General features: G+C 39.3%; 1 protein-coding gene across 1 annotated transcript in view; it reads left to right on the forward strand.

Moving 5' to 3' along the window:
- Positions 1 to 23,576, forward strand: part of OGDHL (oxoglutarate dehydrogenase like) — a 49,680-nt gene extending 26,104 nt beyond the window's left edge. Inside the window, exons 13-23 of the mRNA XM_015633683.3 lie at positions 533 to 635; positions 1,218 to 1,346; positions 3,349 to 3,499; positions 5,561 to 5,688; positions 11,909 to 12,087; positions 15,605 to 15,676; positions 16,489 to 16,614; positions 17,230 to 17,302; positions 19,333 to 19,496; positions 20,012 to 20,166; positions 20,884 to 23,576. Of these exons, the coding sequence (XP_015489169.1) occupies positions 533 to 635; positions 1,218 to 1,346; positions 3,349 to 3,499; positions 5,561 to 5,688; positions 11,909 to 12,087; positions 15,605 to 15,676; positions 16,489 to 16,614; positions 17,230 to 17,302; positions 19,333 to 19,496; positions 20,012 to 20,166; positions 20,884 to 21,007 (1,404 nt within the window). The 3' untranslated portion in view covers positions 21,008 to 23,576. The remainder of the gene's footprint in view (positions 1 to 532; positions 636 to 1,217; positions 1,347 to 3,348; positions 3,500 to 5,560; positions 5,689 to 11,908; positions 12,088 to 15,604; positions 15,677 to 16,488; positions 16,615 to 17,229; positions 17,303 to 19,332; positions 19,497 to 20,011; positions 20,167 to 20,883) is intronic.
- The last annotated feature ends 769 nt before the right edge of the window (positions 23,577 to 24,345 follow it).

Consider the following 24,345-nt stretch of genomic DNA (forward strand, 5'->3'; position numbering starts at 1 on the left):
AGATTAGCTATCTCAATAACTTCTAGATTGAAACACAGATATTGCAGAGGCATTCTGCCTCTATGGAATATGGCATTCAATCTGTTGCCATTGGGAGGTGTGGCCAGCAAATTTTTTGCTAGACACTCCAAGGCAGACTAGTTTTTTGGAAAATCCTTTTCCAAACTTTAGTGTCTTTCATAGCCGGGAGTATGAGAACTGGATTATTTTGATCTTAGAAGTATGATTGTAAATTATATTTGATATTTCCATTTTGTCTCATTTTAGAGCAATGCTTGCAGCTTCAGCTTCTGGTACATTCCTCTGTAACATCTGTCCAGTGAACTATATGATTTATTTAAAGCAATGTATATAAGCGTATTTCTGGAAGGCTGTTTGATTCTAGATAAAATTAAATTTATTTATTTGCATTATTTTAACAAAATTTTCTCATGGACTTAAATAGCTTGTTTTATTGTGCTGAACAAGAGGTGTCATCTGTAAGAGATGAGGGTATTATGTTTATCTATTTTAGAAGTTTTTTGTTCTACAGGAAGAAATTGCAAAGTATGATAGAATATGTGAAGAAGCATATACTAGATCTAAAGATAATAAGATCCTGCATATCAAGCACTGGCTGGATTCACCTTGGCCTGGTAAGGAATGTCCTTTCACTTATCCTAGTGCTACCTGAACGTGCTTTTATTTTGAGACCAGAATCTAGGATTTAAGCAGATTTGATCAGACAGTGTTCCTATAAAATGGAATATGTGATCTTTGATTTGCCACCCAGATCTCCCAGATCAACTTGAAACAAATGCTTCTGTTTAAAAATGTGCAAAGTAAGCTTTGACTTTGAAAAAGCCATTTTCCAGTTTAGCAGAGAAGTGGTTTTCCCGTACTGTTAACTGTCTGGGCTGTCAGGAAGAAGCAGCATGTCTCATGTTATTTATTTTTGTTTGAGGGATTGAGGTGCCATATGCCTTTTATTGGCTGCCTCTGCCCACATAGTTGGACATCACAGGGAGTGAAAGCAGAAACAAAATAGATCATTGTGTGCCTGTAAGATCAGCTTCTGTTGTCATGCAGACAATCAAAACTATTGTTTCCCAGTGAAAGGTGAAGAGCTAGGCTTAGTCTGCTAATTAGAATGTCACTCGAGTTGTTGAATAAATTGTAAGTAATATACATATCTCCTAAACAATCCTTGAACATCTCACCAAATCTCTTCCTCCCAGGCTTCTTTAACGTGGATGGAGAGCCCAAGAGCATGTCTTGTCCTCCAACAGGCATTTCAGAAGAGCTGCTGACTCACATTGGCAATGTTGCTAGTTCAGTGCCAGTCAAAGACTTCAAAATACACTCAGGTCAGCTGAAGGCTTTGTGTCTCCTACTGGCTTCATGTCATGCTCCATTACTCTATTTCTGCACGGAAGTTATTCCTGGGCCATTTCTCAAAGAAAAAAATATCTGCAACTTGTTTTTACTTTGATTCTTCCACTCTATGGGTGAGGAGAATGTGACATTTAAGTTCCTGCTGCTTGTTCTCAGCATAATATTCTTTCAGTATCACACCACTTCTGTTTCATACCTCATTAAAATAGATTTTTCTCTGAGGGAGGTAAAAGTCTCTTTGCAACCTTAAGTTAATAACTCCTTTCATTCTTCAAGTCCTTGCATTTCCCCCCCAAAAAAGTCTTGGCTTTTGTTCTAAAAAGATTCAGTCCTCACTTTGGCATCTATTATAGTGAGTGCTTATCTCACTGGGGAGCCCCAACACTGTGTCAGAGTTCTGAGATAGTTTTATTTCCTGGGCAGGTTGAAATCTAGCAACTATTGGGAACAATAACTTGCTCATTCCATGGGGAAACATGGGGATTTTTTTTCTTTTGTTGACTTGTAGGGTACATACTAAAGATAAGGAATAAAGAGCTTTTTTCTCTTTAAAATCTCTAAAGAGAGAAAGCTAATCCTCTCTAGAGTCATCCATCAAGGAGTAAAGTTTGTCTTCTGTAAATATGCTATGTGTTTGTGTTCCTTTGGGAAATGAAACACAAGTAATGATGATAGGGCATTCCCAGTTTGTAATTGCAGGCTTGTTGTGCAGATACAATTAATGGATACATTTAACTCTTATTTGTGCACACATTTGTGCACTTTGTTGTGACACTGATAAATTAAAAATCATAGTTGGCCAATAAAATTTAGTATTAGACATTCTAATTAAAAAGGAAAATTGATCTGTTGTTAGTAAGTTGATTAACCATTGACACTAGGGAACACTTGCCAGTATATAAGGTAGATTTATGGTTCAAAGCAATTATGGTATGCTAGATTCTTTTATGCAGTTTAAAAGGCTGTAGGAGAGAATTTGTGGAGAAATAGAAGGGGAAAGAAACAGGAATTGGAAGTACTTTGTCCTTTCACAATGAAACAGCTTACTATCATATAGTCTTGCAACAAATAACAGGAAGATTATTCTTTTTTATCAAATGTTTAATATATTCTAAAGGGGAAATTTTCAAGATTTTTTTTTTTTTTTACTTAAAATGAGGCAGTTTTAATGAGAGTTTTATGTGGAAAGAAAGTGGGGTGTTTTTCTGTAAAATTGTGGAAAGTAAGGAAAAGAAGATATGGGAAAATAACATATGGGACAGCTTACCAAAATCACCAGTGCAGATGTGAAAATAAGATGCTGTCAATTGACAGTGAATACAGGAGACTTGTGGCTTCGAAGCTGGAAGTACCTGTGTACAGCTGTGAAGTTTTCTTCCCTTTGAAAGTTACAGTGTTTTAACTTGTGTTTTGGCTCACAAGGTTATAAAATCTTCACTGAAAAGTCAGCTATTGCGTACCAACTGAAAATCCATTGGCAGCTGCTACAGTTTTTCTATTTATATGATATTCATAGTATTGATCAGTCCAGCCTCTTTCACTGTGCAACATCTCCAGAAGTGCAATATGACAAATGCCAAGAAAAAAATTAGGAAAGGAAGACAAAAATTCAGAAACCAAATTGCTATTTTCAGTCTCTTATAAAACACTACTGGGAGTTAGAGATGTGAAAATAAACCTTGAGGAAGAAGAATTTCACCATGGGTCTTTTTAATTGTCCTCAGTAGTTTCTGACACAGTCAACCTTACTTTCTTCTTCAAAAACAAGGTATGAACATTACACAACTGTTTGCTCAGGAAGCAAGTTGTTTTATTTTGTCAGCAGTTTAGTTCTATAAAAACAGTTTGTAGACCTGATTTGGTATCTGTGTTTAGCTTAGCCAATGAGGAAGGAGAATGTAAGGTGAATTTAAATGTGAATGGAGAATTTCTCTGGAATAGATCCATTCACCTCTGATCTTTATTCTGACATAGGACTCTCTCGGATTTTGAAAGCCCGCTTGGAAATGACCAACAACAGGCTTGTTGACTGGGCCTTAGCAGAATACATGGCTTTTGGCTCTGTTCTCAAAGAAGGGATACATGTCCGACTAAGTGGCCAGGATGTGGAGAGAGGTACTTTCAGGTCAGTACTGAGATAACTGTTAAATGTTGTTAAAACTGTTTAAGTCCCACACTTAAAGAAACAACTTGGCATTTGTTTAAAAAATATGGTCTTCTGCAGGGAGGGGAAAGTTTGGGCCCTTTCTTCAGCATTAATCTGAATGTTACAGGTTCTAGAAGTCAATAATAATCAAATTTCCTGTGTATCTGTAAGCAGCATTTTAAAGTATAATATTTAAGCCAGAACAAACATTTTTAGACACTTTTTACCTTCTCTTGCTGAAAAGCAGAAATGGTATCTTTCCCCCTGATTTCTAACCAAAAATATAGTTGCATTCCATCTACTTGTTGAGAAGAGAGGATAGTTGCTGCAGCAGATCCTGAATCTTTTAAATACCATTCCAGTGGTGGCTGCTTGGAACTTGTGTACTCTGTGAACAAACATGTTGCCAGTTGGTGAGGCTTTTAAAGTGAAATAAGGTCCTTTGTACTGAGACTTTCAATGCCTATGGGTTATATATGAAGGCAGGATCTCATCACTTGGTAGAATATATACAGTTTGTTGCCTTACCTGATTCTCTGTAGAGTAAAATGTTAATAATGTATTTAATTGAAACCTTTGATGTGATGCCAGTTCCTGGGGTGAATGCTGTACTGTGCTCCATTGTGAATGTTTGTAGAAGAGAGAAATAAATTTTGGTGCCTGTCTTCTCTGGTACATTATTGGCTAGAATTTGGGAAGAACTGAATGTACTGTGTTGGCATAATAAAACAGCACGATGGGGTGCTTTCACTATTTTGGATCTTCTAAAGTGATGTCTAGAAAATAGTTCTTTTCTTTCACTATTCCATGTGATGGCTTCTTTTCTTTCTGTTTCAGTCCTCAACACTATCAATAGATTTCAGCTTTATCTAGATTCTGACAGAAGCACCAGACCCCTTCCCCTCTTGGAGACAAACTCTCGAGGACAGAGGGAAGGGGGACAGCCTTGATTCTGTACTGGTTTGATGTCAGAAAATCTGGCACTTGCACGTGTGCAAATTGTATGTCTGTATATTTCTGGCTGGCCATCTATGCTCATCTTAATTACATTTTGCTAGGGAAACACAAAACTTTGTACTCAAGAAGCTTAACACATAACTAGGTCTTTGGCTTAATGACAAAATGAAAATTATGGCAGCAAAAGTGATTTATGCCAAACAGCTGTTTGGTGTGTGAATTTCCGCTTTTCTGTCTACTCCCCTCCTTGTGCTGCTCTTCAAAGGTTCAGTCTTTTTCTGGCTTTAGATTGTTGAGTTGTAGATGAATTTCAGAGCTCTTTTGCTGGCATTCATTATAGCAAAGGGAAGTGCACTAAGATTCAGATTTCAATGTTGGCAGCTCTACAACACACAGTATTGTTACCAGTAGAATAACTGGGCCTTATGTCAGTGATTGTAAAGCTGGACATATTGCTGTGATTCACTCAGTCTGCTCACAGAGTTAATGGATTGCAGTAATTACTTCAGTCATCTCTGTTTTGGTATTCCTTGATGTCCCATTCTAATGCTGATTAATGGTGTTCTAGAGAACTGTAAATGGTGCATGTGAGTGGAAATAGCAGGAAAGAGGATACAACTCCTTCAAGTTTCAGTGCTGAAATTAGATTACATTTTTTTCCATTACAGACGAACAACAATTGTTTCAAGGAAAATGTTAGAATTTGTGAGGAATGCAGAACAAATTTTTTCATAAAAAGTTTGTTCCTCTGAATTTCTTTATATTAATAATTCTATTTTATAGCAACAGCTTCCCTATCCTTTTCTGTCTCCCCAGTTCTACTAACAATGAGGTATTTTCAATTTCTGTAAGTGCTTGAGAAGCCTTGGATAGTCAGTGAAAGTCCTTACAGTGCAGCAATTGTATTTAGACATGTGATTTTATCTCCCTTGGTTTCAACCAGACCAGGGTGTTGTGTGTGGCAGAGATAACCATGGTGCTTGCTGTCCAGAACACAGCTTTGATGCTTTAGCTTTGAAAATAGCTCTGTTAAAGCCCAAAATGATTCTTGGCTAATAAATCTCTTTGAACAACTCTTTGCAGCCATCGTCACCATGTGCTTCACGATCAAGAAGTTGACAAGAGAACTTGTGTTCCCATGAATCACCTCTGGGAGCAGCAGGCCCCCTACACCGTGTGCAACAGTTCTCTCTCCGAGTACGGGGTCTTGGGTACGTCTTGATCTGCCTGGGGTTGGATAGGGCTGCTAGATAAGAAGCAGAGGTCAGCAAGGAGAAGAATGTGGGGGAAAAAAGAGGCTGTAAAATGGTCACATATGAAACAGGTATCAAAGCTCTTCCTCTCAGGTTCTGGCATCCCTTAAACTAGCATCTCCACATTTTACAATTTTGGAATTCAGTTACCAGCATCCATCTGCTATTCTTGATCTTGGCAGTGCTGGAATGTGCATCTGATGCTTTCTTAAAAGAGGAGGAACTAACAAGAAGACTGGACACAGTTTGTCATAGAGATATAACAAATCCATCCTGGCCTTATCTGAACTGCTATTCTGAATGTGCTATTTCAAGGAAACAAATTCTTTTTAGTGATAGCATTAATCATAGTGAATTATTTTACCTTCAGCCACAGAGAATGGATAACCTTACTCTGACATGAGGGTGGCAAGAGGAATGTGGAGCACAAAAAAAATACATCTAATAATTTATCAAAAGTGTTACTGATTCGATGGATAATAAAATATTGTGTGAAGGAAAAACTTGAAGCATTGTCGTAGATAAAGGTGGTAGTTGATAGCTGCTTCCTTCAAAGTTCCAGAAATACTTGGTTACTTAGTAATTTTTGCAATGCTACGTGTTACCTACTGCTAATAATATTAAAATTAAAGTGATATAAAATTGTACAGTTGGAGCATGGGCTGGAGACTGGATTTTTTAGGTATTTTTGTTAACTCTGGCAGAATTGGTGTGAACAGAATCACATTTTTTGTATTGCTAACATGTAAATTCTAAATAGGAGAGTGCAAGCAAGGATGTTTATAAACAGGAGAAAAATAATTGGCATGGATAAAAATCAAGAGAATTTTTATTTTCAGAGAATGATCGTGTCTAATTTCCTATTGTTTCTCACTGTGTGTTCTGGGGTTTCTTAATTTGAGCTTGTTTACAGTGTCGTTGCAAAACTTATGGGTAAGTGGGTCATAAGGTTCTGGATTTGCTCTTTTTACTTTCCAAAAGAAGTGACAAATGTCTGGATATGTTTGAAATCTGACTTTGTTTCAAAAATAACAACACAGCAGGAAGCCTAGTGTTGATATGGTGTGAAGGCAATTCTGTCACGATTCCATTCTTTAAAAAACTAACCAAGAAGGCTTGCTCTCTTTCTTGATCTCATCCTGCTCTTGCACCTTACCCAGCAAAACTTGATTTAATAAAATTCACTGAATCCAAGCAATATGGTAAAAGAGGGTTTTGTTTGTATGCTGAAAACAATACTGTTTGCATACTTCTGCTTCACAGATGGGATGACAGGTTCTTCAAAACGGATAGTATTGATACCTTTAATTTTCAAGAGCTTTAAATCCCTTGAGATGTTTCCTAGCAGTAAAGGAGATTAAATTGATACAAATAGTTAAGTGATGTGGCTTTTTGTTTGTTTGTTGGGTTGGATTTTTTTTAAACTGAATATGCCATGTTCTGTGTTGAAGTGATTTTATTATGAAGTTTTCTCTCTTGCTGGCTTTTATATATTGCCCTTTTCCAACACGGTTACTCTTGTGTATTACCTCCATACAGAGACAGTTTTGGGATAAGCAGCAGTGTCTGAACATGTCTCTTCTAGTTAAGGCTCTGAGTCAAAGAAGAGGTATCAGAATTGATATTTATTTGGCTGGTAACATGACTGGGTCTCCTTTTTAATACATAGAAGAATAAGTGAAGGCTTGCAATTCATGGAGTTGGTCCTTCAGGAGAACCAAAACTGCTGTACACTACTTTCTCTAACTGCTGTTTCTACTATCTGATTCTGTTAAAAGAAACAGTTTAGAATTAGTGCACTGAAGTGTTTGGTGGCTGTAAGGAGAGTTGTGAGATAGTATAAAGGGGAAAAATGGTGAAAAAATGTTAGGAATTTATTTTATGACTGTGTTAATACACAGCATCTCAGAAGCATTTTGGGAATTCCCTTAGTTTCTGTGAGGGAGAGCTAAGTAAAAATGGATGAAACAGCCCAGCATGATATAACTACAGATTATTTCCTTGGCAGGTACGTAAGCCAAGAGCTGGTATCTGTTCAGAGCTGTGAGCTTTACACCAAGTTGTAGTGAAGCTAGTTAGGAACGCCTGGGGAGCCATTGCTCCATTAAAATGATACTCTGGCAGGATTAATTTCACTTAGAAAACAAAAGCAGTCTTGTTCAATTGTAGTTCAGACAGCTGCTTATGTTTTGCCTACGGGAAGCTCTGGAGTGGGTGTAACCTGAACATTAAATGAGAGTACTTAGCAATCTCTGCTAATTTAGAGTATTTGACAACCTCTGATAATTTTGTTTGACATCCTATGCCTACTATTTTTAGTTACACCCAAATTATTATAATTTAGTTGTGCATCCACTTGCCTTGCTGTAATTTTCTCCTTGTACTGAAACTGAATATCTGGAAGTGTAAGTGATGGCCGTGAGAAGTCATTTAAGCAAAAAATGTTTGTCTGAATTTACTTGCTGGTTAGGATAGAGGAGAAAAACAAAAGTAACTAACAGATGCTCCATTCAACCTATTCAGCATTTTTTAAATACTTGAAAGGATTTCCTTTCTGGCCCTCAGAATGACTTGTGTAGTGTTGAGTCTCTATGCAAGAGGTGAGTTTCTTTGTCAGATTCAATACTGTCCTAGAGAGATCTTGGGCTGGAGCATCTCATACTGGGAGCTTTCAAGTAATATCAGGGTAGATAGACTTGGAAGTAGTGTGTAGTTCAGGAAATTCCTGAACCATGAGACTTGGAGTATAATTTTTTCAAGGGGAAACATCAAGTTTAAAGCAAAAGATGAAAGGAAGAAGACTGGTATTAATGTAAAATTATTTTTTTGCAATACACACCTAGGATGAAATATGTAGTATTCCTGCTCAGTCAGAAGACTGTATTTTTAGTGTTGGGGATAGTAAATACAAATACCTGTCAGAAATTGTGTTAGGAACTAGGACTAGATTACTAGATTGTAGTAATCAATGGCACCTGCATGGACTTCTGAGAAGGCATCAGTCTCCCTGTTTAATAGAGTCAGCCACCAGATGGATATTAGCTTCATTTTGTCCTGAGCTGTGTTTGGGTTTGTGAAAGGATGCATATCCCTCTGTAGTCCCTGGGCTTAGAATTTCTGTTAAAGATAGCAAAAAGCTGTCTCTGAGCTGTTCTTCATTCTGACATAAAATCCATGTACTGATAATCCCTTTTAACCATTAGTTACCATTAATGCCCTAAGTCACTTTAAATTCATATTGAATTAAGTTATGTCTGTAGCCTTATTTATATTAATTGAAAAACAGCTATTCTTATGACAATCATGAAAATGCTGTGGGGAAAAACACAGTGCAGTATGCTGTGTAAGCTGCTACTTTGGTTGACAACACTTCTTTCTGTGCCAGAGTGACGGAAGAACAGTGAGGGAGCACAGCAGGCAATGGACTAATAGAAACAGGCATTTCTTCTAGGTCTGTCATCTAGGGACCATAATGAACTCCAGCAATTGAAACATTAGTTTTGCAGCCTTAATCAAGTGCTGTGTATTTTTCTTCCCTCTGTCCCCTCAGTGTAGAAGTTTACCAGACTGCTGTGCTGATTCCTGGTTCCCTGTGCCCTGGTGTGCTCTGAGCAGCTGCCTGCTGTTTGGAGTTGGCTGGTTGCTTTCCAGCATCCTTTGGGTGTGTGGATTCCTTACCTGACATTCTTTGAAAGTTGTGTTGCTACCTGGTTACCTTGGATTTCCTCATCTTCAACTTGTTTTCTGTTTATACCTGTGGAAGAGTTAATTCTTTAAACCCACAAAATTTGCACAGGATTTTAAATGTTCAGCTCTTGTTTCTGCAGATGCAAACAATAAAGTTTGCAAGGTCTCTGCTGTGGCCTTTGTTTGTTTGTTTGTTTTTTAAATTCTTTTTTTCTGGTCTGAAGTTGAGCCTTCATGAGGGACCTGGGTAGGAACCTGCTCCCCTGCAGTTCATGTCTCATCTCTAGCATGGTGGAGATTTTCTAGTTCAGGTCACCTTCCCTGACCTTGACTCTGATGCCCCAACAATTCACTTTTTCAAGAGAGCATCTCACCCTCTCCTGGGCTGTTCATCTTGCATCTGTCTAGATCTCTCTCCACCAGCATTTTTTAAAATTTTATTGAGCAGTTCAGATTTTGTTCTCTAAGCTATTTTTTCCCCATGAAAGTAGTAGTAGTAATTCTTCACAGACTCCTTAGTCTGTCAACAGTTAAAGTTATTCCACTGCTATAATCACAATTGGGATAGTTTTAATTTAGTAACTCTCACTGCCATTTCCTTGGTGGAAAATTGAGTTCTGGTATACCAAAGATGTGTGTATCACAGACACATGTGCCATGAAATACTAGTCTCAGCAACATTGTTTTCAAAATGCTAATCAGAATGTATAGATTACATTTGGATGTATTTTCCTAGATATTTTTATAGCTGTCAGAAAGCTTGCAAATGGTATCTGTGTTAAGATCACACTTTTTGATGCAGCTTCACCTAGAACATTGTTACCCTGTAGAGATTAGCTTGAAGTTGTCAGCAAGATAGGAAATGAGAAATTTTACTCTTTTTTCTATGTGAATTTTAGGGGTGATCTTTCATATATGAAGTAGAATTATGTGTATGCTGTGACCAAATTTTAAGTATGCACTGAGCTCCATATTCTTTGAAAAGCACTGTTTGATTATTGATAATTCTGAGTAGTCAAGACCTCAGTTTGTGCTTGTCTAAATGCTAGATTACCCCACCCTTACAGAGAGCAGCATATGCACAAATAAGTCTTGAACATATTGCATATTTTCTCAACCATGTAACCCAATCAGTGGAAATGGTCTCTTAATGCTTGTGTAAAATTAGAACGGGATTCAAGTCTATCTAGGGAAATCTTTTTCAGATACCTTTGGGAATATGATTGAAGAAGTTGTGTAAAGTTTTCCGCCATTTTCATTGTGTTAAGAGCAGTGGAATTACACAAACGAGGAGGCCAGAGATGAAGGAAAGGCTGTTCAGGCAGTCAGGCCAAAGGCAAGGCCAGCAAAAGTCATTCTCTGTCATGGGGACTCATAGAGGAAGGGCTGTCTTTACAGTCTTCTTTTGGCCTCTAATGTATCAGTTGTCTTTTGGTGGGACCATGAGCATCTGCTGGAGTCATGGATGGACTGTTCAGAGATCAGTAGTGCAAAAGCCAAATGACTCAAAGATTTCTTGCCATGGGGATGGTAAGAAAAAAACTGGGTTGGAATTGCCTGACTGGGTTGGAGTTGAAAGGACTTTGAAAACCCAAAAGTTAGTTGATCTGAGGGGTAAGCTTCAAAGAGAGTATTCCCATATTGAAGTTCTGTAGTTGAAATCACATCATTATATTCTGTATAGAGCTTCAACATTAAATTTATCTAGCAATTAAATATTTATTCTCTGTGTATATTGACTCAGTTTTGCCTCAGTCAGAACCTCTATACCCTGAGCACTGCTATATAACTCTGTTTTTTACTGAGGGCTTTAAAATTTTGGTTGCAATCACTCCAAATTATAGGTGGAGAATCTGAGTACAGGTATTTATTCAGCACTCCAGGCTCTGCTATAGCAAAAAGTCAAAGAAAAATATGAACAGAGATCATATACTTTAATGCTGAAGCAGAAACCTAAAGGGTCCTTAGCCCTGCCTAAGAAAGGATTATTTATCCAAGTCCAAGATATGTTTGCCATGCAGCTGTTACATTCAAGTTTCTTGGAAGATCTGAAGACTAGGATCATGTCTGTAGACTGAAAATTGATGTCACCAGTAATTTTCTTCATCATCTGCTTATGAGAGGGGGAAAGAAGAGTTATTTATTAATTTTAATATTTCCACAGCTCTACACAGCATTGTCTTTAACTGGGCTGTAAGTACATTTTTACAGGAGAAGATAGTAGTGAGCTCTTAGAGAAACATTATACTGAAGTTGGAGTGGAGGGAGGGGGTTTAGTTGGTTTAAAAACTCCTATGATTTTGAAATGTTTGAGGAAAAGTTTGAAGGATAGAAGTCAGGCTTTGAAATGGTACTACTGTAAACTGCATGATTTATAACGGGGCTCTAGAAATCCAGTTCATGCTCTAATTTTGGGGTTATTTTTAATGAGGAATGAACAGAATTTTCAGGAAATCAATTTTTCTAATTTTCCTACTTGTTTGCTTGTCAGGTTTTGAACTTGGCTTTGCTATGGCGAGTCCCAATGCTCTGGTGTGCTGGGAAGCCCAGTTTGGGGACTTCCACAACACGGCTCAGTGTATCATAGACCAGTTCATCAGCTCCGGCCAGGCCAAGTGGGTTCGGCACAACGGGATCGTCCTGCTCCTGCCACACGGGATGGAAGGAATGGTGAGCGCTGCTGGCTGGCATGTGCAGGAGGGGACTGCTGGCTGCAGTGCCTTCTCTGCAGCTGGAAAAGCCAAAGGTGTCTTGGGGATCCACTGGTGATAGGAACCCAGGGGAGGAAGGCACCATTAAGCATGTGGGGCTGCCTCAGTGTTACAGAGAAGAATGTAGATAGATTGACTGGTGAAAACCAAAAAACCCTGAGCAATATTTCTGAGGTCTTAGTTTCATGTCCTTAGTGGCATGTACCACTTCCCCCCATTTTTTTCCTTTTTTTTGAATAAAGTATGTCTGTGTGAACTCTGCAGTAATGTAACTCTTGCCATGAAATGACATAAAACAATTTAAAAACTTCTTCAAAAATAATTGACCTTGGTTAATTTTGATATAATAAGAAATCTCCCTCTTTCTGGAAAGGAAAATGTTTCTACTAGCTGTTAATTGTCTTTTTTTTGGTGTATAGGAGAAAGTAGACAATGTCTTAGAGGGAAGGGTGTGGGCACACCCTATGTGTAAAGTTATATGAAGTTCATAGCAGCAGTGGAATTGTTCTTCAAATATTTTAAATTATTTTTAAGATTACATGAACATCATATCAGGCAAGGTTAATTTTCTCCTTTTCAAATACATTAACCTTCATGAATTGTTGCATGTATGTTTCTAGTTTTCTATTTAAATAAAGCATAGTATGTGCCACAGTGGCAATCTCCATCTGTATTAATGCTTTAGACCTTTTCACCACAAACTGTGTCATTGCTATTCTCACAAACAATTTAGTTTATTTCTATTCAGTTATGATCCTGTCCTGATACACTGGGGTGCATTCATATCTTATGAATGGCTTCCTATATCCATTGTGCTTAAAAAATAAAAGGTCTGATGCTGTTCACAAGGGTTTTGATAAATTAATTTTTTTAACTGTATCCTGAGGGGACAGCCTGAATGAGCCCTCAGCAGGAGGTGTGGTCCTCTGCAGGGAAGCACTTGGCTTAAGGGGCTGGTTCTCTGCTACTTAAAATACATTTAATCTTTTCCCATTGCCACTTGGCATTGAAGATTTGCACAGGTCTTCTGAAACATGCTTAATTTGCTAATAGTGTCAGCTGCGTTTGGAATATTTAAGAATCCCACCAGGCTGTTGAAATCTTTTACCTTCCCAGAGGACCTTTTCATTACAGGAGGTCTAGTCTTTCTATAACTACAGTGTTGGGGACAAGATGATTTGGGGAAGGATTCTTAATGGGATATGGATCCCTTCACCTCTAGGTCATGCATTCACAGGCAAGTTGGCTGTGATTGAAAGACTCTGCAGCCTAGTGGCTCCTTGGGGACTCATTTGAAAGTAGCTAATGGATTCAGTATAGGTCTCACTGGATAGGTGGTCACAGCAGAAATAAACCCTACCCCATCCCACACAGCAGTTGCTGGTAGTCTGATTGGTGGTGTCAGCACAGAAACTGAAGATAGATGTGAACACTGAGGCTCTGGACTGAGGTTGTTGCTGGGGCAGTGTGTGAGTGATGGGGAAGCCTCACCTGCCTGTCCTGTAATTGTTTGCTGGTAACATCTCTGTTCCCAGTGTACTGACTTCAGTGTGCTTGAGAAGCACTGGGTTTGTGCTGTGTATGCCATGCTTAATGCAGGATTTCATTTACAGCAGATGTGAACATCAGAGGTGCTACAATAAACTGGGCTGCTACTGTGCACCATAGTTTTGTGCAGCTTTGTTCCTTGCTCTCAAGTTTCTTGTCTGTGACCAGATTATTTGGCACCTCAAAAGCAGAGGCAGAATTCAAAGGAGCAGTGATATAAGACACAGCTCTAGGCTATTTGTGTTATACCTTTGTTGCCAACAGAATATTTTTTTCCTTTGAATTTCCTTAGTCCATGAAGCAGACTGAATCATGTAGTCATAGAATGTTTTTTGTTGGAAAGGACTGTAGAGAAAATCTAGTTCAAAGCCTCTCACCATGGCAGGGTGCCTTTCACTAGACCAGGGGCTGCTCAGAGTCCCATCCAGGCTGGCCTTGAACACTTCCAGGGAGAGGGCGTCTAAAACTGCTCTAGGCAATCCATGCCAGTGCCTCACCACCCTCACAGTAAAGATTTTCTTCCTTGTATCAATCTTCTACTTGCTCTCTTGTAGCCTAAAGCCATTTCCCCTTGTCCTACTCCTACCTGACCTTGTGAAAAGTTGCTCTCCAGCTTTCTTACAGGTCCTGTTTAGGTACTGGAAGGTGCTGTAAAATATTTCCCTGGAACCATCTCTTCCCCAGGCTGAATCATCCTGATTCTCTCAGCCTGTCTTCACAGGAGAGGTGCTCCACTCCTCTGATCATCTTTGTGTTCCTACTATGGATCTGGAATCCTGCACTTGGAATTAGGAAGGACGATGTGTTCAATCAAGGTGGATTACTAGTTGTCAGAATAATGACTGATTTTGGAGATCATGTATTAAGATTTCAACAGAGGAACTTATGATGAGAGATAACCGTATAAAGAAAAAAAATCTCTTTATGAACATTATTAGCTTAGGAGACATGGAGAGAGTTGAGAGGTGTAATAGTTTGTCTTTGGGTTAAAATACTTTACAGCTGTGTGCAAAATGAAACCCCTTCCTAAGGGTACCTGTCACATCAACAAGCCAAGGCTATCAGCAATAGCAATACATGAAAAAGCACATTGCATTCTAACACTCCTCACAGCTTTCTCTGATCCTTCATAAACAGGGACATGAAAAGGAAAAATAACAGATTCTGTTACATTCCTTATTCCTGATAATTTCTGTGGCCAGCATGCATGTTTTCCTAATGTAAAATGGAGTTAACAGCATTTGTGCAATTCAAGTAATTGCCATGGGTACTGCTAGTGAGACAGTTCATGGGAGTGTTCAGTAATGACAGAACATAAAATATCCCCCAAGGTGGCAGAAATTAATCATAGGTTAGTCTGGCAGATAATGTGTGTGTATATTTTGATCCATTTTAGCTAAAGCATTCATCTAGGTATTTGGTCCTGTACTGAACAGTGAACAACAGTGGGAGAGATCCTGTGCCTGCTTTTCTTGCAAATAGAGCAAAAGTAGTCAGCAGTTAACTTTGAGTCTGCTCTGGTTCAGCATGCGCGAAGTGTGAGTCACTGCAGTACTCTGAGGCACCCAGTGTTTCTTTTCCTGACATTCCTTGTGCTCCTGTTTGCTCTCATTAGCAAGGTCATCGTTGTGCCCACATGGACCCACTGCCTTTCCACTGGTCTTCATTTTGTGCAGCTAGACTGAGGGTAGAAATCACTTGCAGCTGGTAGAAACATTGGAAATACATATGAAACCAAATCTCCATGTGGAAACAGAAGATGAGGAATTCCTGTTCTGTGGTGTGTCCTCTCAGTGCTGCTGTTGGTGCCTTTGGCTGGGGGCAGGTGTGCAGCTGGGACAGGCGGTACTCATGCAGTGAGTGATCTAGACTGATGTCCAACTGCTCATTTGGCTCTTTAACATGGTTTTAAATAATACCTTTACCAGGGTCCAGAGCATTCATCAGCCAGACCTGAGAGGTTTCTGCAGATGAGCAATGATGATTCTGATGCCTATCCAGTAAGTAGTTTAGTCCTTTCCTTGCTTTTCACATCCCAGAGATTTTTTGTTAGTAGCATCTTTTTAGCTGGGTATAGCAGTTAGGATTTAGCTTCAAGTCTTGGTGCAACATTAACTTGATCCCAATAAAAGTAATGGAAGTATGCAGCATTGCTGCTCATTGGAAAGCTGGGGTCACATACAATTAATCTCTGGCAGCATGATCTTTTTATGGCTTCCTCAGTGTCAGTGATCCTGCTTGTTTATATTGCTGTGTGTACTGTAAATAGGTGTCTCTAGCCAATTTCTAAAGGAGGTCAAGTGAGACTACCCTGGCTCTTTGCAGTGGAGCTAAATTGTACTGCTAGGAGTACAGAAATGGGGAACTTCTAATTTTGATTGGGCTAAGACTTTCATAGATTGGTTACTTCTACAGATAAAGTACATGGCTCTACAGGATGGGAGAGAGAGTGAAAGCTAACTGTACACTCAAAATTTTAATTATAGTTCAACGTTCTTTCAAAGCAGTTCTATTTTCTTTCTTCCATCTGCTGATGTCCTAGTCCTCCTCGGTCTTCATTCCTGGAATTCCTATATTTTCTGTATTAATGGAAACTTTTTGTGTTTATTTGCATCAATTTTTAGGAAGTAGAAACAGAAAGAAAATATTTGTAGGGATGCTTCGCTAGCTAATAAAACAATCTCAGCTGAGAGCTGCTAAATAAATTTTTTGAGGAAGGGAGTTGCTGAAAACCAGAAATGGAAGGATGGCTTTCAAGGGTTTTTTTCTGCTTTTTAAGACATTTTCCTAATGCCTTTAATGTTTCTCTCAGGAGTTCACTGAGCAGTTTGAAGTTTCCCAGCTATATGATTGCAACTGGATTGTGGTGAACTGTTCAACTCCAGCCAATTACTTTCATGTCCTCCGAAGGCAGATCTTGCTGCCATTCAGAAAGCCGGTAAGGTTATCTTAATGGACTTGATTATTCCAGGTAAATTAGCCCTCAGACAAGGAGTGGCCTTTGCATGTGACACAGTGCTGAAAAGAATAAGGATTGCTGGTGAAAAACCTTAACTGAACACAGGCTGAAGTTGCCAGTTTGATGGAAATAAACTCTGCTCTGATTTACTATGGCTCTAAAACTTGATTTTCAGCTTTGCTTCCATCTGGCTGTGCAGATCTTTGGATGACCTTGTCAAGATACTAATGATGTAGCTTACAGGTTGTAGAACTATCATCTGCATGTCTAATTGCTGGAACTTCAAAGACCCAAGATACAGCTGTTGAATGTTTTACTGGTTCATAGCCTGTGATTTGATTTTGTTGTTAAAAAGAAGACTAAGCAGTGAGTTTTGAGAACCTGTAAAAAGAGTAAGCTAGCTATATTTTCTGAATAATTTTGAAACTTTCATGGCTTTCAAAACAGGAAAAATAATTTACTGTGTTTGCTATTCATGTTAATTTATTCTATATAATTAATTTTGTGGGTTTTGTATGCACAGTGTTACAAATGTTGCATGCGTAATGGAGATACAGCAGTTCCTGAGTGTTTTGAAAAATTTCTGTCTTACAGCTGATTGTTTTGACACCCAAGTCACTGCTGAGGCATCCAGAAGCTAAATCCAGTTTTGATGAAATGGTGCCTGGTAGGTCACCTCGAAGTGTTGTGGGAAAATAATTAGCTATACCAAGTTGCATGTCAGACTGTGAAGAACAGAATCTGTTCTGCAGAGTTTGTCTTTTCTTTTGGCATAATCTCTGTGTAGTTGTCATAGTGAGATCTAGCAGGGACTTTTTGCTGAATAATTTGCTTTCACATATAGATTCTTAATTTTAACAGATTTATCTTGTAAACAGCCATTAATCTTAATGGAGAGTGCATATCTGTCTCTGCAGGGAGTTTCCTCTCAAGAGGCTACTATGTCCCTCTACTCTTTTTCCTCTTCATATAAAAAATTTAGCTCTTTGTAGTGCCCATGCCTCCTGATCCCAAGACTGGTTATGGGATAGGTTGTAATTTGGAAGAATAATGTGCCCAGTTCTTGTTACAATGCTTGGTTTGGGGCTGCTGTGTCACAGCAGTGATCTACAGTGAGATCAGTGAGTTCAGAGCTATTGTTGGCATGCTGTCAGCACCAAGAGATACACAGTAAAGGCAGGGGGAATACCAAACACTGCACTGGTTAGACTATGTTGGAGTGGCATTGGGAAATGCAGTGCATGTAATGAGGGATTAAAGTGACTGTTCAGAGTGAGAATGTGAGCAGGTGTGCTGCTCTGTCTCCAGTTCCAGTGAGGGTCTTAGCTGCTGTCAGAAGAAAGCAACTGCTTAGTTTTTTAAAAGCAGCTTACACTGTATAAGTGTGCTTAAATATTGTAGTATCTTATTTTTGTAAGTGTTATATTTGCTTCTCAAGCAAAGGCGTTCGCTGTTTTTATTACTGTTTAAAAGCTTTGTTGAATGGGTCAGATTAGGAATTCTGTAGGCTTTGTGATTTGTCACTTTGTCTTGGGAGTCCCCTCTACTTCAGGCTAACCTCAATAGTGGCTAAACTCCAGATTAACATTGAATTTTGCTATACTTTCATGTTTCTGCTGAAGAGGACAGCAGGTAATAAAGTGGTTCCGACTCTCAGCTAATCCTTTTTGCTCTGCTTTTAATAGAAAGCTGAGAGGAAGAATGACGCCAGCTGACCCAATGAAGCACAGATTCAGTCTTTTTTAATGATGAATTCTGCACTTCAGTGGGACAGGATAATTCTGACATAAATCAGTTCTTCTTTGATAGGTTTGTGCTGTTGCTTTTCTTCCCCAAGATAAATGGTTCAAAAAGGAGCTTATTCTCCTGGTAAGTGGGTGTGCTGATTCAGAATAGGAAGTTGAGCTGCTGTCTGCTACCCTGCAGTTGTTTAATGTGGAAGTAGTTCTACTCAATCATATATGAGAGCAAAGAAAAGGATCTTTCAGATCATCAAGTCCTTCTTCCAGTTTTACATATCCCAAGCAAATTGTACTCCCGGGAGGTGGTAGCAGTTAAGATATGCATCTGAAATAGTACTTGTACTTTAGCATTTAGACATATGGCTCAGCTCTGTGCTAATTCTTGCTTTGGCTATTGTTGTTTTAGCTCTCAAACAGAGGTTTAAATCAAATATACACCAGTAATGTGTGTGCTTGGGTAAATATTTCTGCAGTTCCCAGATTTAGTTGCATTATGGATGTGTGTTTTGTTTTTATAGAGTATTCTGAAATTCCTAAAACTATATTAATGTTACATGGTTGAGATAATCTTGGAAAGAAGAAAGATTATTTCAGGTGATTCTCTGAAAAAGAACCCCAAAATGGAAGAAAAGTTGAGCTGTCCAATCAATTTAAAAGTAAAGATGTAATACACAGCACAAAGCTGAAACCCAGTCTACTGTTTATATGATTCTGTCTATTAAGTATTGTGAAAGACTGGATTATTGACAACCTTCTAACTTCTTGAAACAGAGCTGCTGAAAGTCACTTTAGCCAAGTTACCAGTATGAAAAATAGGACCAGAGAGGCAGGAGAGCCCTTTGATCACTGTAACCTGCTGCTTGCTCAGTAAAGGACTAAAGGACTGTTTCTTGGGCTGCTTTATTGAAATGTCAGGTCTGCTGAAAGCACTGTTTCTAATTTCTGCTCCAACTAGGTACCACTTTCCAACGTGTGATTCCTGAGAATGGGCTGGCAGCTCAGGCACCACATGAGGTCAAGCGAGTGATTTTCTGTACAGGAAAAGTCTACTATGACCTTGTGAAAGAGAGAAAGAACCAAGACCTGGAGAAACAAGTAGCTATAACCAGACTTGAACAGGTGAGCTCCCTGATCCTGATTTTAAATAGACACCCCTCCTAGAATGGATGGTGATAGCATTTTTCTAGCACTTAGCATCTTACAAGACATATTCTACTCCTTTGTGGCCTTGTGGAGAATGAACACATCAATAGCATACTGGACAATGAGATCCAGAAAGCTTGATGACTTTTCCACAACAACATAACAAAATGAAGATTACAATATGATAGCACCTTAAATTTGTATATGCAGTCTGCTAATGTTGTGAATAGTACACTTTGATGGTACATTGTCATTCAATGATTGAGGACATGCTACAGCTACTTCACTAAAAAAGCTGTAAGAGTGCAGGTGATCTGGACTATGAACTACTTCTGTTCATACTAATACAACTATAAAATACTTGTGTATTTGTTTCTGAGCATTCAGTCAATTAGAGAAACATGAGTCACTCTCCATGAAAAAGTAATGACTTGCCATGGGCTAATACCACATAAGAGGAAGCCTTGGCAACTATTACTCTCTTTTTCCAGATCTCACCATTCCCCTTTGACTTGCTGAAAGAAGAACTTGATAAGTATCCAACTGCTGATCTAGTCTGGTGTCAGGAGGAGCACAAAAACAGTGGATATTATGATTATGTCAAACCTCGTTTCCGCACTATTGTGAACCACACTCGACCCATCTGGTATGAGACTTTAAACAATTGGTGTCTCCTGGGCTGTTTTGTTTGCTTTTAAACTTGGTTGGGGTTGTTTTCAGGTATTCATGGATAAGTCAGGTTCTTCACAAATCAAAACCTGAGTCTGGGTTCTTGGGTGAAGGAGGGGAAAATCTAGACTACTATTTCTCAAGTACCAGATGCACATATTGCTCCTCCTTGTAGATCTAAAAAAATCAGTAGCAACTAGGTCTATATTAATATAATTATTATACTTAACGCAGCGCTTAACTCTTTTGGCTAAGATTCTGTTATTTTAAGAATTTCAGTCCAGCTGTTAGGTTTCTGCAGGAAACAGCTATTGTAAGAGCTCAGTCCAGGCACCTTTGCATTTATTTTAGATGATTGACTCTCAGATCTGCCTGTGCAGCTGTCAAAGGAATGAGAGTCTTCATTGCCAAAAGCAAGTTATCTAATTATGAGACAGTGTACCTGGCTGCCCTGGGAGGGATGGGGAGAAGACACAGCTTAACAATGATGGGAGGGTGAAAGAGAGGGAAGCAGACCAGAAGGTATAACTTAGTACAACTTAGATTGATTTTTATTTAAGAAAGATAGATGACTAAATATCCAAATCTGCCAAGCTGACTTGAATGCATTAAACAGCATGTTCTCATGCTTGTTATTGTCAAAATAGTGTCTCCTCTCATCTCATGTGTCTGCCTAATTCTTTTTATCATGAAGGTATGTTGGCCGAGAGCCTGCTGCTGCAGCTGCCACAGGCAACAAGAACATGCATCTGGTGTCACTCAGAAGGTTCTTGGATACAGCTTTCAACCTGGAGGCCTTTGAGGGAAAGACATTCTAACTGTAGGGCCCTGACCTGTCTCTGACTGGTAGTCTCTCAAAACACCTGCATCCAGAAGGAAAGTGGGGAGAATACTGAAAATTATGTATTTTTGCTTTATCAAATAAAAGGATCCAGCAGCTGACTTCATTACTCTGTATCTTGCTCCCTAGTTTATAAGCAAGAAACAATTCCATCTTACCTTCCACCATTTTTTGTCACTTGTCTATTTAAATTGGCACCTCTTTGACACAAGAAGCTTCTCCTATCCCAGGATGCAGTGTGTGGCTCAGTGAGGCTCATACCTCAGTCTGTGGGCACTGTCTGATTACTGTAAGTACAGCAGGCATGGACAGCACCATGGACATGCACACAAGAGGCATTACCACAAGGAAAAGAAATTGCTTATTTCTGTCTATGTATCAGAGAAGAGTAATGAAACTGAAAAGCAGAGTTGGTAGATGGCTTTGGTAGAGAAATGTACCAGCTGTGTTTGTTGGAAGGAGATAGTGAGATAACCTGGAGATGTGAGGAGGAGGCTGGAAACAGGGAGTCACAAAGTTGTTCTACTGGAGGATAACAGTAAGTAGTGTGAACCACTTAGGAGGTCAAGAAGGGCAGAAATAAAAGGGACCAAGAAAAGGTTGTTTGGGTATACTTGAAGAGGGTAGAAGTGTACATGAGACCACAGCTGACAGACCAATGGGTGATCACCAGGAGAATTTAGCATCAAATGACTTCAGAAGTAAGAGGTGCTCCCACTTCCTGGGCTGCCTGCTTTCATGCTGTGTGGTATTAGGGAGCTTTGGGATCCTGTAAACATCCTTGTTTTGGATGAACAGTCTTTCCCTCGCTGTACTACTAAGGTCTGCTTTTCTTTGACCATTCCAAGATTATGTTTGGATAAGAAATCTGTTTTTGCAACAAGTAGTAGGTTTTCTGCTTTGTCCAGTGCTATTCCCTACCTCATATCACTTTGCTGATACTAATCCAGCTATGAAACGTCTATTCCTGATTTACTCACCCTTTTTTTTAGAGGAAGGTGGGCAAACAACAGCTTCTGATTTACCAAAGGCACATGCTGTGGTTTTGCACAAGTAGTAATTAATTTTTTTTTGGTCCCTTACGTTTATCTGTCAATTGGGATCTCAATTGCCATGTACTTTCAGTACGGACATAAAAGTGAACCACCTCAAGGGCTGCTCTGTGTCAGGGGGCTGATGTACAGCAAGTGCTGGAGGGGAGAGAGCAGCAGGGGCTGTTTCTCTTGCTGTGGAGTAGTGTTTGGCTTCTGGGGAGGCACTGCATGGCAGGGTAGTCTGAGGACCATCACTTGTGTTCTTCCACAGCGCTAGAAGGCAGGTGAGCCCAGCTTTCCTCTCCTTTCTTGACATAAGAGCTGGTATTGTCAGAAGTCCTGTTCCCTCTGCCCCAGGAGAACTTGGCTCTGAGTGGACCTTGTGACTGCAGGTTTCTGCAGCACTAACCTATGCAGTGGCAGGAGGATTTTTCCCCTCTTTGTACTGGCTGGCAGAAGGAATGGTGAGGTGAGCAGTGTCAGTGGGGTGCAGAGGGATGGCTATGCCCGTGCTGGGGCAGGGAGCTGGAAGGAGCTGCACAAAGGCCCTGTGTCCCAGCAGTGCCCTGAGGGTCAGGCTGGATGTCCTGAGCAGCCACCTGGAGACAGCATAACAAGTGACTGGAAAACACGGCCATGAGGCTTCACCTCATCTCCACTTCCCTGTCCTGAGCATGCTCCTTGGACATGCTTTTGCTCTGGGAGTCTGTTTTGTCCTGCTGCTGCTGTATGGACTGTGACATAAGGAAGCATGGTAGTTTATGTCTGATTCAGAGAGTTGGGTGATGCTGGAAAGCTTCTTGTCTCATCAAAATAAAAAGCTGCAATTAAAAACTTTAGCTATGATCAGGTACTACATACCCAGGCAGGTTTCCAAATAGGCCTGTGTGCCTTGTATTGTCCTTTTATTTTGCTTGGATAGGCCACGATGGTGAAGAAATAATCCTGTCAGAGCATAGAATTGATGTGATAAGGTACTTACCATGGCATCCAGAACTGAACTTAGTCTAATGTTTGTGAAACTCTGTAGCATCCTTTTAAATCAGGCTGCTTGCCCTGGGCTTGTTTCTCTAACTCAATGTTTCTCTCACTGAAACAGCTAATTCAGTCTTTGAAAACCTAATAAACTTGGAAAGTACTGCAGTTGACAGCCACAAATAACATCTCCTGTCCATTTCTATAGCTCAAAACATTAAGCTGATAGAGAGTAACCATCACCCAAAGTATTTTAATGCTTTTATAAATGCTTGTTTCTTTAGCAAGACTTGAGTGCAGCTAAATATTGCTGTATTCTCAGTTTGCATAAGGCAGTCAGTGCTGCATGAAATATGATAAATGCACTTTTGCCACAGTATATGCAGAGGTAGAAAACAAAATTAACATAGGAATGTAAATGGTAAATGATAGATTTTCATTCTCATTGTGTATCATAGATTGTGGCATAATAGTTGCATAAAAATTCCATCAAAGATGTAAAAAAATGCAATAAAATAAAAGTACATAAGAAGAAAATTCTCTGTTATGGCTGTTCTTTTTGACGATTTCTCCTTTGAGTGGGGGTATTAACATTCCATTTGTAAGAGTGCTAGGACAGCTCATTTTTCTGTTTTCTGTTTGTTTCCTCAGTGGTGGCTTATTTAAATGTAGAAGCAGTGACATAGACAGCACTTGGACTAGCAAAAGATAATTATTCAAAATCATTGAGTCAAAATTGACAATAACACTGAGGTTATATTAGAACATTTTGTTTTATTATTTGCTAATTTTTTGACATAACACATTAATGCATTTTTATTTCAAGGAGAGTTTTTAATAAAAATACTGGAGCTAGACTGGAATTAACGTCTCTAATTTTTAAACATTGGAAATAATTTCTCTAAACAGTTTGTGTCTTCAGCTTTGAGATGGTAAATTATTAAAAGATTAATCTTTGTATAATGTTTGACAAGGACTGAAGGATTGTATAAACCTCTTGTGAAAAAAGTTGGCACTGAAATTCAAATGACAGCTTTGTGATTTGGAAGAAACAGCAAATGTGAGAGTGAGTTCACCTCATCTACTTGGGGACACACCATGCTGTGCATGCCCCCAGCAGCAAGACTTGCTAAGACAATCAGCTTCTGTCACTGTTCTTCATTCCAGCAGGAGTGTGCTTGATGGAAACCCTTGCTCTGCCCATGGTACAGTCAGAGTCTGTGACAGAGCAGAGGAGTAACCTGCTCTCCAGTAAAGAAACCATTCTGTTTGTTCCAGGAGGTAAAAGTTAATGTATGAGACTAGA

This window comes from Parus major, chromosome 6, assembly GCF_001522545.3.
Source record: "Parus major isolate Abel chromosome 6, Parus_major1.1, whole genome shotgun sequence".
NCBI classification, from domain to species: Eukaryota; Metazoa; Chordata; class Aves; order Passeriformes; family Paridae; genus Parus; species Parus major.